This window comes from Drosophila ficusphila, unplaced genomic scaffold (genome assembly GCF_018152265.1).
Source record: "Drosophila ficusphila isolate 14025-0441.05 unplaced genomic scaffold, ASM1815226v1 contig_791, whole genome shotgun sequence".
NCBI lineage: Eukaryota > Metazoa > Arthropoda > Insecta > Diptera > Drosophilidae > Drosophila > Drosophila ficusphila.
The window spans coordinates 29,142,319-29,157,146 of NW_025064737.1; the positions used below are offsets into that span (position 1 = coordinate 29,142,319).

At 41.3% G+C, this 14,828-nt stretch overlaps 1 protein-coding gene across 8 annotated transcripts in view; it reads right to left on the bottom strand.

Moving 5' to 3' along the window:
* LOC108098665 (polypyrimidine tract-binding protein 1) overlaps positions 1-14,828 on the bottom strand; it is a 133,403-nt gene that overhangs the window by 73,075 nt on the left and 45,500 nt on the right. The window contains exons 1-3 of one of the 8 annotated variants that reach the window (XM_017201752.2): positions 10,346-11,046; positions 9,238-9,396; positions 6,966-8,961 (exon numbers count right to left, since the gene is read on the bottom strand). The exons of the other annotated variants lie outside the window; for them this stretch is intronic. Of the exons in view, the coding sequence (XP_017057241.1) occupies positions 6,966-6,968 (3 nt within the window). The 5' untranslated portion in view covers positions 6,969-8,961; positions 9,238-9,396; positions 10,346-11,046. Of the gene's footprint in view, positions 1-6,965; positions 8,962-9,237; positions 9,397-10,345; positions 11,047-14,828 lie in introns of those variants that run through there. 8 annotated transcript variants of the gene reach the window in all.

The following is a 14,828-nucleotide window of genomic DNA, read 5'->3' on the forward strand; positions in this document are numbered from 1 at the left end:
ATTAATTTTCCACCCGCCCAAAAAGAGAAGAGCGGGACTCTTTGGGCTTGTTTTCCAACTCTAGTTAATGAAATCAGTTGCGCTTGTCCAGATTGCGAGTGTGTAAATTTAGTTAACTGCAAACTTGAGCCAACATTATGTCTGCCATCGATGCCGGTGTTTCCACAAGCTGAACCTTTTAAACATTTATATTTATTTTTCAGCTACTTTTGTTTTTTCGTTTTCAGGGTGCGTTGCAGTGCAATTTCCAGCTGCCAGACGCAGAATTTCCCAACCCTATGCATCAAGGTGCGGGCAACCGAGCACGAAAATTTCCACCAACTTCGTCTGCGCCGTACGTGCGCGTATGGAAATGATGTCCGTTCGTGGCTTTGGTAATGTAAAACGTAGCAAATTGAGTTCATTTCGCTGACGGACTCCTGGCAAGCAAAACTTATCATTAGTATCGCTTTCCAGCGCACCCGTACCGCATGCCGAATGAAGCCCGCACACATCACATCCTGACCAGACGACAGGAGGGGGAAGTCGAAACGGCTATGGCGAAAGGATAGATATACGCGCTCCTGGCGCACGTAAACATGTAATAATTACTTGGTTCTAGGTGTTTTCAACTCACTTTACGCTGCTCAAAGTTGCGGTGAAACTTTCCAAGCTGAACAAGTTGAGCGGACACTGCAAAAATAGACTGCATCGTTGAGGGAATCAGGTCCATACTAATAGGCAGTTTGTAGGATTTTAATACCAAGAAATACAAAATTACGGCTTCCCAGCATCATTTCTTTTTTTTAACAAAACAGTTGACCTAGATTACTTGCTTAATCAGTATTTAAAAAAAGAGCTCGTTCGAGTTTATTTCTACAGTGTAGGAGAAAGGCGAGTCCTGATCTGACCCTGCTAAGCGAGTATTAGTGGAAATTTAATATTGCAATTAATACAGCAACAAAGTGTGCATTGCATATTAATAAGTTAGTTTGTCGCTTCTAGTTTGAGTTAGTGCCAGAGTTGGTCTCGGGCTTTTGGCCCCGGCTCACATGCCCGAATGCTCTTGCCAGGCCGGTAGTTTGGTAGTTTGGTAGTTCGGTGGTGTGCCACCTAGCTCGTGTGCTTGGTGGATTAGCGCACTGGAGAGCAAACATTTTGCGCTCGTAAAAGCCAAAGTTACAACCCCGCAACTTGGCTTAGGGGGTTAAAGGGCGCGCTTGTTTTTAATGTTCGTCAGTCAGTCATTCCGGCGCACATTCAATATTCATATTTACATTCATACTCCTAGTCGCCGCATTTAAGCTTTTAATGATTTTGAAAAAGTTTTGACGAAATAAAAGGAGAGAAGGGGAGCGCCAGTGGTTGCAAAAAACTTTTCTTTTAATGCGCTTAGCCGTGGCAGTTTAACAGCAAACTTAATTCGAAGCTCCACATATTTTTACTACATTTTTAAAAAAAATTTTCATGAGCCGTAGCACGATTCAAAAGAAAATCCTACGTTTTTTACAGCTGTGCGCAGGCGACAAAAACTATTTGTGCAAACAACAAAGAAAACTTGCGCGCACAAAAAGGAAAATCATCATCAGCTGCAAGAGAAGCGGACCTTGCAGCAGGAAGAGGGCAGCGGCAACAAGAACCAGACAACTACAAAAGCGCAACAAAAGCAATTTAAATTTGGCTAGCGGCATGGCAGAGCACTGCACACTGTGCGTTGTCCAAGCCAACAAATTCTATTTCATTGCCAGCGCGAATCGTTTTAGTCATAACTTTTTAATTTGTTTGTCAGCGACAGGCATATCGTTATGACAGAGCAAGGTACAGAGAAAAGCATAAAAAGCATAAAAATGTTACAACAAACAGCTTATTATTCGCAAATGCGTAATTTTATTTCAGGACCTTTAAATTTTGGTTCGCCTCTACGATAGTCTGCTTTACTCAATCCAATAAAGGCATACGCCCTATCCTCTCTGATTAGCGCAATTGTGGGAGCTTTCATAGGATGATTTCAGATGAGATTTCCTCAGCCCAAAAAGTGTTCTCCAAAAATCGATTGGAGGCCGAAAAAATCATAACAATGCTTAGGCATCATGTCCTATCTTTTGCCCTGGACCAACTCCCTTCGCCCCCTGGTGAGTCCCAGCTTTGATCAATGCAAAAATGCTTGGTGTACATGTCTCTGGGGTTGATTTATCTATTTACTCAGCAGCCTCGTCATCAGGGATACCAGGGATAGGAAGGGCCAAAAAGGGACTCCTTTTTGAGCTGTCAATATTTAAAACGTTGTCCTGTTTCAAAACACACAGCTGCTGTCTCCCTGCCCGCTTCTTCTGTACCGCTGCGTGCTTAACAAGAGTTTATTGAATTTTATTCCTCATCTCAATTTGATGCGAGCACGAAGCAATTCCTTTTGGCTCGCCCTCACTTATTTTAGGCAACATACTGCTTGTCCCACTTCTTGACATCACTTTATGGGGGAAACGGGACTTTGTCTCTGGTGCATTTAAATTTCAAATTGTTTTATTGCCGGACGAACCCCAAGAACAAGAAAATAATTGAAATTTGTAGTTGAAAAACACTTTTTATGCAGCGCACTTGTAAATCGCTTATTATGAAAAATTTTATTGTAAATTTCAACGGGCAAAGAAAACTTTTTCACCGTGTTCAAGTCAAGTTTTTCGATTACGGATTAATGTAATTTTTCCCTCATATATATATATATATATATATATATATACATATAGTATATACTTTTTTATTATTTTGTTTTTTATTTTTTCTTGCTCGCTGACCCCTCCTAGCGCTCATCTAGTTTGTTTGACTTGGCGAGTCGGCTTGAAAGTTTGATGAATTTTTAAATTTAAAAAGTTTATTTGTGCGTTTGTAAGTTAGACGAGGGCCGGAAGTTCTGCGGATTATTATTAGAAGTGCAGGATGACTGACTCCGGCACTTCAAAGCAAGTTTGCTGATGAGGTTGAAACGCGCTCGCTAGTGGCGCCTTCTAGTTGAGGCCCAACAGGTTTCTTCAAATCCCCAGTCCCCAGTCTTATTGCCTAATTTTGCTTTTTGCCCCACTGCGGAACCTTTCATGTTTCATTGTCAATATCCTTATTTATTTTGTGGTGCGACCAAAGTGCTTAGCGGTATTTATTGGCACCTAGGGGTTGTTTGCCTGCTCTTCAGTTTCACTGATGTTTCTCTCGCAATTCTGCGGCGCTGTTAATATATATGTTTGCCTAACCAAACTGCACAGGGGAAACCACAGAGAAGGCAGCTTGTTAGTCTTTATAAATACAAATAAAATTAAGTATTATTTTAAATCTTTTCCCAAACCTTACTGAAAAGCAATGCAACGGTATTTGTTGCCAAATAACAATAAAAGGTGCACACAGCAATGCGAAAGGGATCGATGCGTAAACTAATTAATCCCAAAATATTTTCATGTCCGACTGGCTGCCTTTAATGACGGTCAGATGAAAAATCACGCAAAAATAAAGCGAAAGACTAAAATCAACTTTTAAATCGGAAAATGGATGAGGGCTGGGGTGTCAGGTGTTGTCGGGGCGTATGTTAAACAAAATCAATTACAGATAATTTAACATGGACGGGCTTGTAAGAGGGGAAGGCACATAATAGAGTCATTTAAGTACAGTTTAAACTTTAATGAGGGTCGGGGATAATTGCAGTGGTAAGGAGTTGTTGCCCACTATAAATCGATATTAAATGTGGCAGACGATGGCTGCTAGAATAACAAACGGATCACATATACGCACTGTGAACAGCCACACTTGGACCCAGGATAGGTGGGGTGATTCACGACACTGAACACAGAACACTGGTCATTACCACACCGGGCTCACACAACAGGCCACGTTTGTTTGACTTGCGGCCACGACTGGGGAAATTCAACTGAAAAAGGAGCAATAGGGCCAAAACCGGCCGTTCTATTACCAGAAGTAAGTGACGAGGAGCCACAACTTTTTGCCACCGGCACTGCATTTTGCGCCAACACAAATTGCACCGACATTTTCAACGCCAACTAATCAATATAAGCGACATGTGGCCGACTGGGAAAAAGGGAGGCGGAAAAGCGCTAAAAAAAAAAAGGCAGGAGGCGGAGGAGACCGAAGCGTTGACCAGGACAAAGGGTAAGTGCTGGCCAAACAATTGCGGTTAATGCTCGCCTGAAATGCGATAGTTATGGCTGATAAAATAATAAACTCTACCCTTCCGTACTCTACTTTATTCCTGTTTTCGCAAACGTTTTTTTTTTTTAAATACAACATTAAATTTAGCTAGGGTATATACATTCGTGACAATAAAAGCCAGAGGGATGCTCATTTGAATGCAGGTCAGGTTGCCAAGCGGTTGCACATTATTTTATTACGAGCTATAGAATCACATTACTCAAAAAGGTAGCCTTCCGAAGACGCCCTAAAAAGGTCAAAAGGCTGGCTCGAAGCAATCATATTCATATTTTCACTTAATTCGCATTTGATTATAGTTCAATTCGCACGCTCATACAGAAAGTAAGACTGGAATCTTTTCGCTTTAACCATTCAAAGGCTTAATGGTACAAAAAGCTTTTCAAAAAGAATTTAAAAAACTAAAATTATTTAAGAACCTTTTCGACATATGGTCGGCACTGTGCAAATAAAAAATTGTTATATGCGCCGTTAATTGTGATAGTTTTTCGGGTCACTGTGATAGTTTTTTCTATTTACTTATATCTAACTTAATGGTCTTAGTAGTAAGTAACTGATTAAAAATAAAATGAATAAATTAATTCCGCAACTACGTTTACGAATACAACTACAACAATCAGTGAGTAAAAAGACAACGAGTATGTAACTACAGGTGGGAGTGATGAACAAATTCGGAGAAGAGAGAGTATATTCAAGCTTTAGAGTTACCAAAACAACAGACAAAGCACGAGGTAATGAGTTAGTATGGAAGAAAGTTAATAACTACTTCTCGACAGGAAAATGTCTGAGGAAAACTTAAAGAAATCTGAGAAGAGAGTTGTTTACAGTTTTTTAGTGAACACACAAACCTTTTTAGGAGAAGATAAGTGTAGTGAAGTTGGCGATGGCATAGAACAATCAGAAGATGCAGAACTACAGCCGCTGCTGGCGCTGCTGCAGCCCCGAACGCTGGCCAGCGGAAGGTGGTGGGGCAGACCGAGCTGCAGCGGCAGTGGTGCAGGTCCCAGCAGCGAGACTAGCTCACCACCGCACACTTCTCCACCAACTCCGCCGGCTCCGCCGACAGGTCGGCCGGCGCTCAGGACTGCATCCGCCGCAGCCGGCGGCTGCTTCTTAGTAGTAGTGGTAGTAGTTCTAGTTACGGCTGATAGATTAACTGTATTATTTACATTGTTGGTCGGTGTCGTGGCCGCCGAAGTGGGCGTGGCCGCAGTCGCAAACATGGCCGACGATGCCACCGCCGCCGCTGGAATGATGGTAAGCGGAGTGCTCGGTGCCGCGAAGAACTGCGCTGGCACCGACACGGGCACCGGACCCGCAATCGGCCCGGCGATCGCGCCCGGAATCTGGGCGGCTGCAGGCTTGGTGGGCGTGGCTGGTGCGGCGCCAACACCCACAGCACTATTCACCTGTAGCTGCATGTATGTCTGCAGCATGGCCTGCGCTTGGGCTTGGGCCTGGGCCTGGTAGTGGAACTGCTGCTGCAGTTGCTGCTGGTGTTGCACTTGCGCCTGCTGCTGCTGCTGCTGGGCGGCAATTGCCGCGACCTGCTGGTGGAAGACGGCCGCCTGCTGTTGCTGCTGCTGTTGGTGGTGCTGCTGCTGCTGGTGCTGCTGGTGCACCTGCATGGCCTGATAGGCGGCGGCGGCTGCTGCCGGGTGCTGCGGATGCTGATGCGGATGTGGATGCGGATGCGTGGACGGCGGTGCGTGCAACAATTGCATTTGCTGTGCGTGGTGGGTTCAGATTATTTGTTTTATTTGGCTTTTGACGAGGGTTTTGTTTGGCTTCAGTTTGGTTTTGAATTGGTTTATTTGTTTTTCTCGCAAATAAAATAAAACACAAATTGCAATAAACTAAACTGTGTGAGAGTGGACTGGACCCTTCTGACGTCATCCGTTTGAAATTAAAAATCAGGGCTTCAGGGCTGCAGAAAAAGAATTGGCTACAGAAGTGATTCGAGGGCTAAGATACAGATAAAAGTCAGGTGAGAGAGAGTAAGGGAGAGCAGTGAGAGCAGTTCTTTGAGCGCTACCAGTGGATAGTCGATAGATAACTCTACAATTAAACCATAGAGAAGCAGAGACAGAGACGAAAGCAGTAGCACAGAGATTTGGCCAATTTCAAGAAATCTTGGCCCGCTCACAACTTGGCCACTAGAAAATACCGTATAAGCGAAGAGAAATGAACGTTTTCGTGGCCAAATCATGAGGCGGGCATCAGCTTCGTTAAATTAGATTTAGATTTTAATGTCAATGGCTGGGCTCGCAACACAACCTAAAAATAAAATATATACACGACCGTAGAGAAAGGTGGAAAATAAGCATTAAAACTAAAACTAGAAGTCGAACCAAGGTAATCAGTGAACTTATAAATATATATTTATGCTGAGGTATTTACAACAAAATCCTTTAACCATGTTCTCCCCCATTGACATTAAAAACCTTTGAAATCGCCCGAAAGAAGGTTTAAAGTTCAGCAAAGTTACGTTTGGTTAGCTGTTAGGTTAGTTATGACAGAAAAATTAACCAAAAATATAAATTAAGGAATATAGTCGACTTTTTGCATAGTAAACTGTACAAGTTACTTATATATTTTAATTATTAAGTAGTCATGGCACATTTGTTGATCAAGGGATCGACAGTTTTCTAATTAAATTTCGAATTCATTTTCAATTATTCTGATGATAATTTAACGGCTCTAATTCTTTCCATCAATTTGTTTGACTTTTGAGTTTGGATTTGATAATTTTATTTGATCGGATTCTGGGCGGCGCTTACCATGATTAAATCTTGTAAAGGGGAGGACTCGGCTGAATCAGATGCAACAATCTCGTTCTTTACCGTTGCTGCTGCTCCTGCCACTGAAGAGGTGGGCGGCGGTGTGGGTGTGGGCGTGGCGGGGGCGTTGACGGCTAGCGACGCTTGAGAGCTGCTGCTGATACTGAGCGCTGCAATCGCTGCTGACGCCGTGGTTTCTGTTAACGCGGCAATGATGACAGTTTTATTGGCAGCGAATGTTGATTAAAATTTCCTTCGCTTCTTTTTTTAGCACTTGGTTGATTTTCGAGAGTTTTTCTTATTGGCGCGTGACGAATTTTAGTATTGAAGATTTCTTTTTGGTATTTTCTTGACGGGTTTTGAGTTTTGGGAAATTGCACAGGATTTGTTGGTTTTTGTGTTTTTTTGTGAATATATGAGCTCTAATTTCTGTATATGTATATTAATGCCAATTGGTTTAGTATTCGAAGTTTTCTATGCCAATTGGGTCATTAGGCTTTACGCAAATAGTTGCTACTTTAAGTCGATGGACGAAAAAACAGCTAACAATATTATTTCTACGACTACTGAGTTTTATCTGATTTTGAGCGTTTCTTAAAAATGTTTATATACTATTATGTCTCTACTTTGGGTTATTAGTAGTTTAAATATGTATAAATAAACGTGTATAAAGATTTGAAAACCTTTCGAAGATTGTTTTATGTTCTTATTGATTGCAAGTTGATTGTAAGTTGTATAGACCGCTTCGGTTTATTATATAAGCCTCGAAGAGTTCTAGAGAAAGTGGTTGTCTTATAGATTGTCGTAGAGTAGAGGTGGTTTTAGGATCTGTAAAGTGCCAAGGCTAGCAAAAGTTTTTTTAATAAATATATGCTGTGGAGAAGATGTATATAAATCCTATATTACGCGCAGAGCGGTATATCTGATGTGTATATGAAATACGCTAATTTTGTGTGATTGTCAAAACGCGATTTCTTGTCGATCGAGGCATTGATTACACCCGGCGATCCCTTTTTAACCTACTTGCTTAAAGTTGTTAACCCCTTACGAGGGAGATGAAGCTAGGAAAATCGTTCTGCTCTTACAATTAAATTTCCATTGAGAATGATTGATATTGAGTTGGGTCTCTGATTGACGCTGCTTGCTTACAATTTATAAATTGACTTTGTCCTCGCCGTCTTATAACCAATACCTAACAAGTATGCAAGAAATTTAGCTTTCTTAAACTGGATTATTTGCTTCACTGGAGAGGAATGTAGGGATTGGTTTGATTGTTTATTAAAACAAACTTTTATACAATTATTCCTCCGTTTACTGTTTGAATTTCTTTGCAGCCTTTTTCGATCGGCTAATAATTTTTGATCGCCGTTCTCTGATGCTGATATGTTGCTATGTAACGGGTTGTGCTTCTTGTAAATATTTATAACTAATTTTTAATTTAACAACCTTTGCATTCTTTAGCTTCTCTGTCACGGTTGCTTTTGACCTTCGTAGCTATCACCTTTTCTTTCTTTTGTTCTTGCTGATTTTTCCCTTGTGGTAACCTTAGTTGATTGATTTTCCTCACCACCATTCAGCTTTCAAATTACGCTCAAAATTAACAACCGAACATACAAATATATAGATATATTCTGATATATAAATTTATATAAAATTCACAATTTTTTTTCTCAACAGGATCTTGATTTTTGTAAATATCTCTTGCAAATCTTTGATTACATTTGGTATATATTATTCAAAATACTGTTCTGTACCGACTGAAATTCTTTTGATTTAGCAACTATTCGCCACATTTGCTTGTTCCTTGTTTTGTGCCTTAGTTTATTCTGTTTTCCTCCAATTAGATTTTTTAATAGATGCTGTTCAGTAATAGTGTGATGGCTGATGGGTTATATGGCAGGGCAGGGATTGAATGGGGGTTAGAAAAATACCAAGGGAATGTTGTTGTCTTTAGCTCTTGATTTATTTCATTTATGCAGGGTCTAGTCTGGCAAATCTGGGTTGGTCAAGAGATTCCAAAATTTTGCGATTATTTACTTGTGAGGTTCTTGGTAAAATCGAATTTAAATAAATAAATAGAACCGAATTTCGAATCTTTACTTTTTTTTACTTTTGTACATTTTCTCGCCAATTCAATGCCAAACATGAAGCTCAAAAAATTTTAATAAATCATATTAAATGAACATCAATTAAAAATGAATAGCATTTCGCATTTTAAAAGAAACAACAAAACAAGACACAATAACATTTAAAAATAATTTGCTCTTATTACCAATTATGTGTCGAGTCAGAGCCGTTGAAGTTGAAATAGGCTTTTGATATTAGTTTTATTATTTTTTTATATTGTGTCGAATTCTTTTGATTTTATTTTTGATCAATATTTTTGTTAGGTAATATTTCTGTTGTTGCGGATCTTGGAGGTATTTTTGCTCTGAAACAAAGGCAGCAAATAATTTATGGAATAATTCGCGATTTTCAACATTTTGTGCTCATCGAGTAAATAATTTAACTTTTTGTGAGGTATTCCTTATTCTCTTTTCGAGTTGTGAAAAAAACACGTTTTCGTCCGAGAACCGACTGAAAGCCCATATGGCTCTCTCTTTAGATTCTGATTAACACGCACGAACTTTCTTAGCTTTACTGGTTTGTTGTGCCGCTGTGGTTCTTGTTGTTGAGTCACACAATGGCCCGCTGCAAAAACAGGTAAGAGAGTTCAAGCCCGTGAAACGCCGCGTGGGCCGCACTACGCCAACGTGTAATTACAACAATAAAAATAAACTACGGGATTTATTTGAATGCGTACTTAATACGCCAACAGCGGCAGCGACAAGTGTCCAAGAGGCTATGGCCAGGCTCTCTATCTGTATGCGGCCTATTGAAACGCAGGCCATAAGGTTTAATGGCCAGAAGTCGACTCGACTCGGAGTTAACTGAGGAAGACAACGTTTGCGTTTTTGCCTGCTATTTTTTCGTTTTTCTCTTTCGGTTTTCGTTTCGTGTTGTTTTGCCTTTATTTTCGGTTCTTTTTTTTTTTTTTTTTTTTTTTTATTGGGCCTGCAAACACAAAAACGTGTTTCTTTGTTGGCGAGACTCTTGGTTTTGCCGGCTTGAAAAATTTCTTCGCCTATGTCTGGCTTAAACGCAGAAAGAAGAGCGAGAGGCGCAGTCTGATGAAGGTTCAGAACTTGTTGTTGCCAAGGCCTATAAGAAGAATCATCGTCCCGAGAACTAGAGAGCGGCTCTCGAGCAACGAACTTTTGCCAGCAACTCGGGCACCGCTTTACTCGTTCTTTGCTTATTGTTAAATTATTTCTTTCTTGAGCAAAAAATATTCCTATTGTTCTGTTGTGTTTTTGTTCTGTTTAATGATCTTTTCTTACATAGAGAGCGCAAGGTGCGAAAGAAACACTCGGAAACAAAAATAAGAATTAAGTTTTATTGGTTAGGACCTTTAATTTGATTCACACGCGCAAAAAGTGAAAACACCACGAAGCCGGAAGTCGATTCGATTTTACTTTTTAATTTGTGAAGCTCGGATTAGAATATTTTTGGGGAGTGGACCTGGGACTGTTGTGATCTGTTCAAGTCGGGCACTGAATGCGAACTGCGCGTGTTATTTTCTTTTTATCATTATCCGCGTGCTGATTGCGAGGAGTTGTTGCTGCTGTTGCGGCTGTTTTCAATTTGAACCCGACTTTGATTTGGATATTGAAATTCGTGAGTGGAGAGTATGTGAGAGAGTGTTCTAGTGGCTCCTGCTGCTGATGTTGCTGCCGTGCTGTTGCTGTTGCTGCTGCTGCTGATGTTGCTACTAGCGGTGGTGGAGAGGATGTCGCTGGCGTTCGCGGAGGTATGAGGCGGTGGTTGGTTGTGGGCGCTGGCGGCGACGGCAACTGCGACTGCGACGCCAACTTTCGATGATGGCTGAACGGAGCCGGGGAACTAAGAACAATAAGGGCTACCGACCCGATGCTACTGCTGCTGTTATACTAGGTGATTTGATTCCTATAGAGAGCCAACGAGCTGAGCGGCGGACAGAGTTGGAACGGGTTAAAGCAAAGACTGTACGAAGACTGAAGTAAGAACGACTGGCATTCTAAGGTAATATACCTTTTTGTTTCGGAGTCGGACGCCTCTGCCGCTGCCTCTGCCGCTGCCGCAGTCGCTGCCGGGATTGAATCTGTTGCTGCTGCGCCGGCAGCGACAGCGATAGAGGCGGCGACGCGTGTTAACCAAAATAAAGCAACAGTGGGCCCAGGAACCAGACTCGGGCTCGAAGAACGAACGCGCCCGAGACGAGCGGCCACGAAACGGGCGTCGTGGGCAGAATTTCTCCTCTTGGCAGCGACGACTCCGAAAATATGTGGTTTAAAAAAAGAGGCTTCAGTAGCACACCTTTTGGCCTTCTCCTGTTCACAGTTCTCTCTCGCTCTCTCAGCTGTTGGTCTGCTACCTGCCGGCGGATTTATTATACGTATGTCTTCCTCTTAGTGGATTTTTCAGGTGCGCAATTATCGAGATACAATGAGCTCTGACTCTTGCAGTACATACACACGTGCGTATATTTGAGGAATGCTGACAGCCTTTCAGAGGCAGAATAAATTCATTACTGTATAAGAGTTTTGAGGATCGAATCTGAAGGGGACGTCTTTTTGGATTGCCGAAGGCTGCCCCCAAAGCTCCCTATCCTTTTGAGTTGCTCCTCTTGTAATCGCAATTGTTGCAGTAACATTACTGGCACACACGCACACACTGGCAGGATACAAGCTCACACTTGTGCACTCCTCCCACGTGAGACAGCAACTGCATGCGCCATGCGTGTGCGCCACCCAAAACCCTCAGGTGCAAGCGAGAGGTTCGAGGGTGCGAGCGAAAAGCACATAGCTACGGCAGCACCAAAAAAAAGGAAAACCAAACCGACGTCGGCAGCAAAATCAACGAGAATATAATAATTGTTACACCTGCTTCGGAAATGTGGCAAAAGGGGGTGGCACGCACACACACACACACACCCGGAAAACCGAAGCACGCTCGGTTTTCAGGTGAGCATTTAACACCCCCAAAAACGCAGCGAAAAGTGCCGAAGTGCGGAAAAGCGAAGCTCGACCAAGGCTGACGAAGCGAAAGCTAGCGGAAAAGCCCACCGAGTTTTCCCGACGTCCACCACCCGACGTTGACTCCGAACGTCGGCAGAGCGCATGACGCCAAGGTGCGAATTATGCGTAGGTATGCGGGCAGCGAACGTGTGTGAGTGTGCTTTTGCGGTATGGGTGGGTGGATTGGCTTACCCCCCAAACAGGGGAGAGAGCCGAGTTCGAAATTTGTTGTAAGGGGTAGTAAAATCTAACATAAGGGGAATCCGTTTCCCGAAAGCACCAAAGCTTTCTGCTAAGTTAGGGGAGTAGATGGTTAAAAGGCAATCCAGGTTTAACTTTTAACCAACAATTGGTGCAACAAACAATTCGGATCGGTTAAAAAAGAACAACAACAAAAGATGAAGTTGGCTAAAGGATCAAGTTAACAACTCTTAGAGGTAGCAACTTCCAAATTAAAATCGGCCTAGATATGGACTCTTAATCTACCAATTTGTTTTAGCTTTTTGGGACCCTTGGAATAAGTTTCTATCAGGTGGTAAGAGGTTCAAAAAATGAATGAACGTTAAATAAAAGTTAGTTTTGGAAATGCAGTTTTGGGCCAAATTTCTGCACTTTCTGGGCCATCGCAAATGCGGAATTTAACAACATGTATGTGGGTCATCGCGTGGAATACACAAAAAAACACATGTTAAGCACAACTCTTTTTATATATAAAGAAAATTACCAGTAGTTTTTGAAAATGCTTTACGTATTACACCGAAAATATAAAAAATTATATTTTCAATAAATGTTGTACAAAATATTTTCTGTTATTTTGTTTTTCAATTGTGAAACTGGGTAACTTCTGGAAGTGTCGCTGAGGTGGCACTGTTCTTTCAAAAGGACGTTAGTTCCGCGATCCGAAAGCAATATTGCGAAAGACCATTTTCAACTTTTTTCGCGGTAAAAAATGTTTGCAGGGTAAAGAGACAACCTTTAATGTACAAATTCCTGAAGAAATTACAGTTTGAAAACTTTAACTAAAATGTTGAATTGATTCACTTTAAAAATACGTGTTTTGAAAAAGGAACAACAAACTCTTAAAGGTGAGCCCCTTTGAATCGGGTTACATATGAGAATGCATACAAATAGTAGCAAGATACGAGATTTCCCTTCTGACACACGCACCGGCAAATCCTTTAATTCACTTTTTCTCCTGCCAGCATGTAAATTTGTTTTGTGATAATAAATAAAATCAAATATAGTATAGGTACAGCCTTTGTTGTTTTTTTAAGAACTTTTAACGCAGCTAGTCCGTCCGTAAGCTGAATCGAAGGTTTTAGCTTTGTCAGCTGGTTGCTTTGGTATTTTATTTTATAAGCACCCTCTGTTGCAAATAACACTTTTAGAGGAGCGTTAAAACCGACGATGAGCCAATGTCTGTGTGCATAAAAATCGCTTTGTTATTGTTGTCGTTGCCAGTTGTGGCAACAGCAACAACGGAGGGCCTAACAACAACATGCGAATCAGCATCATCATCGATGACGCCGAAGAGAGCTGTTGTAGTTGTAAACGGTTTATGGGATTTACGCGCAATTTGCTGGAAACTTTCATGGCACTGCACTTAGCGGCAATCAGTTGACTATATATTTTAAATTTTGTGTTTGATAAAAAACATTCTTCTTTCCCGGTTTTTGCTATACATTTTTAAAAAAAATTTAATTTTTAAGTAAATATTACAAATATATTTAAATGAACTTTACTACCATTTACTTTATGGCATTTTTAATCGATTTCTGTCACTGTCAAAATTGTTTGTAGAAAAAGGATCTGGGACTTGGATACGAATTCAGCATTTCTGTCAGTGTACTTTCGGTTGGTTGAGTAAGGTTCGGGGGAAATGGGCACATATAAAACAATATGCGCCCCAATCTAAGCCGGGCTCGTTAAATAAATTCATTTTTTTTTGTTGCCTTGTCCCCCACTGAACTCCTTTGAACCACCCTATATTAGTCCCAATTTTGGTTGTTGTATTTCAAACAGAGCAACATAAATTAAATGTAAAATTCAGCTTACCTGCAAAGAGCATAAAAAACGCGTTTCAGAGCAACAAAATATAAATTTCAAACTCGAAATTGATTAAACCGTAAATGCTGCTCGCCGAAAATGGTATAGCCCCGCTTTACGTACAAATTTACTCAATTGGCTGAATAATCGGATAATGCAGTAGATACGGGCTCCATCAGCATAGATTTTGGCAACATTGTTAAAGCAACAAGTACAGCCACCGCACCAAAGACAACATGCAACAATTCGCCACTCTAGACACGAGAAACATACCGACGACTTATATTATGTGCCTTTGCCCGCTTATTATGTGTGCTTCCCCGATGCAGTCGCATAATTTTCCTAACCAAGTTACCAGAATGCTGGCAAGCGGTGCAACAGGCGGGGAAAGGCAGCAGTTAGTCGAACGGCTCAGGCATGCAACAGGCAATGAATCTCAATCTCAGCAGCGATGTCGCTGAGCCGGGACTAGCAACGAATGGTCAACAACCAAGAGCAGCACATGGCCAGAGGAGAAGCAGTCAAGAAAGCTAGCGGTGCCGTTGACTTGGCAATTCAAGTGCAACAAGCTGGCGAACCAAAACTGCAATGGCATGGGACTTTTTAGTAATTATCAGTCGAAGTTTGATATACTCTATTTTAAAACGTCTACTGAAGAACCAAATAAAAGAAAAAATTATTAAAAATAATTTTAAAAGATATTAAAAACAGAAACCTTTTT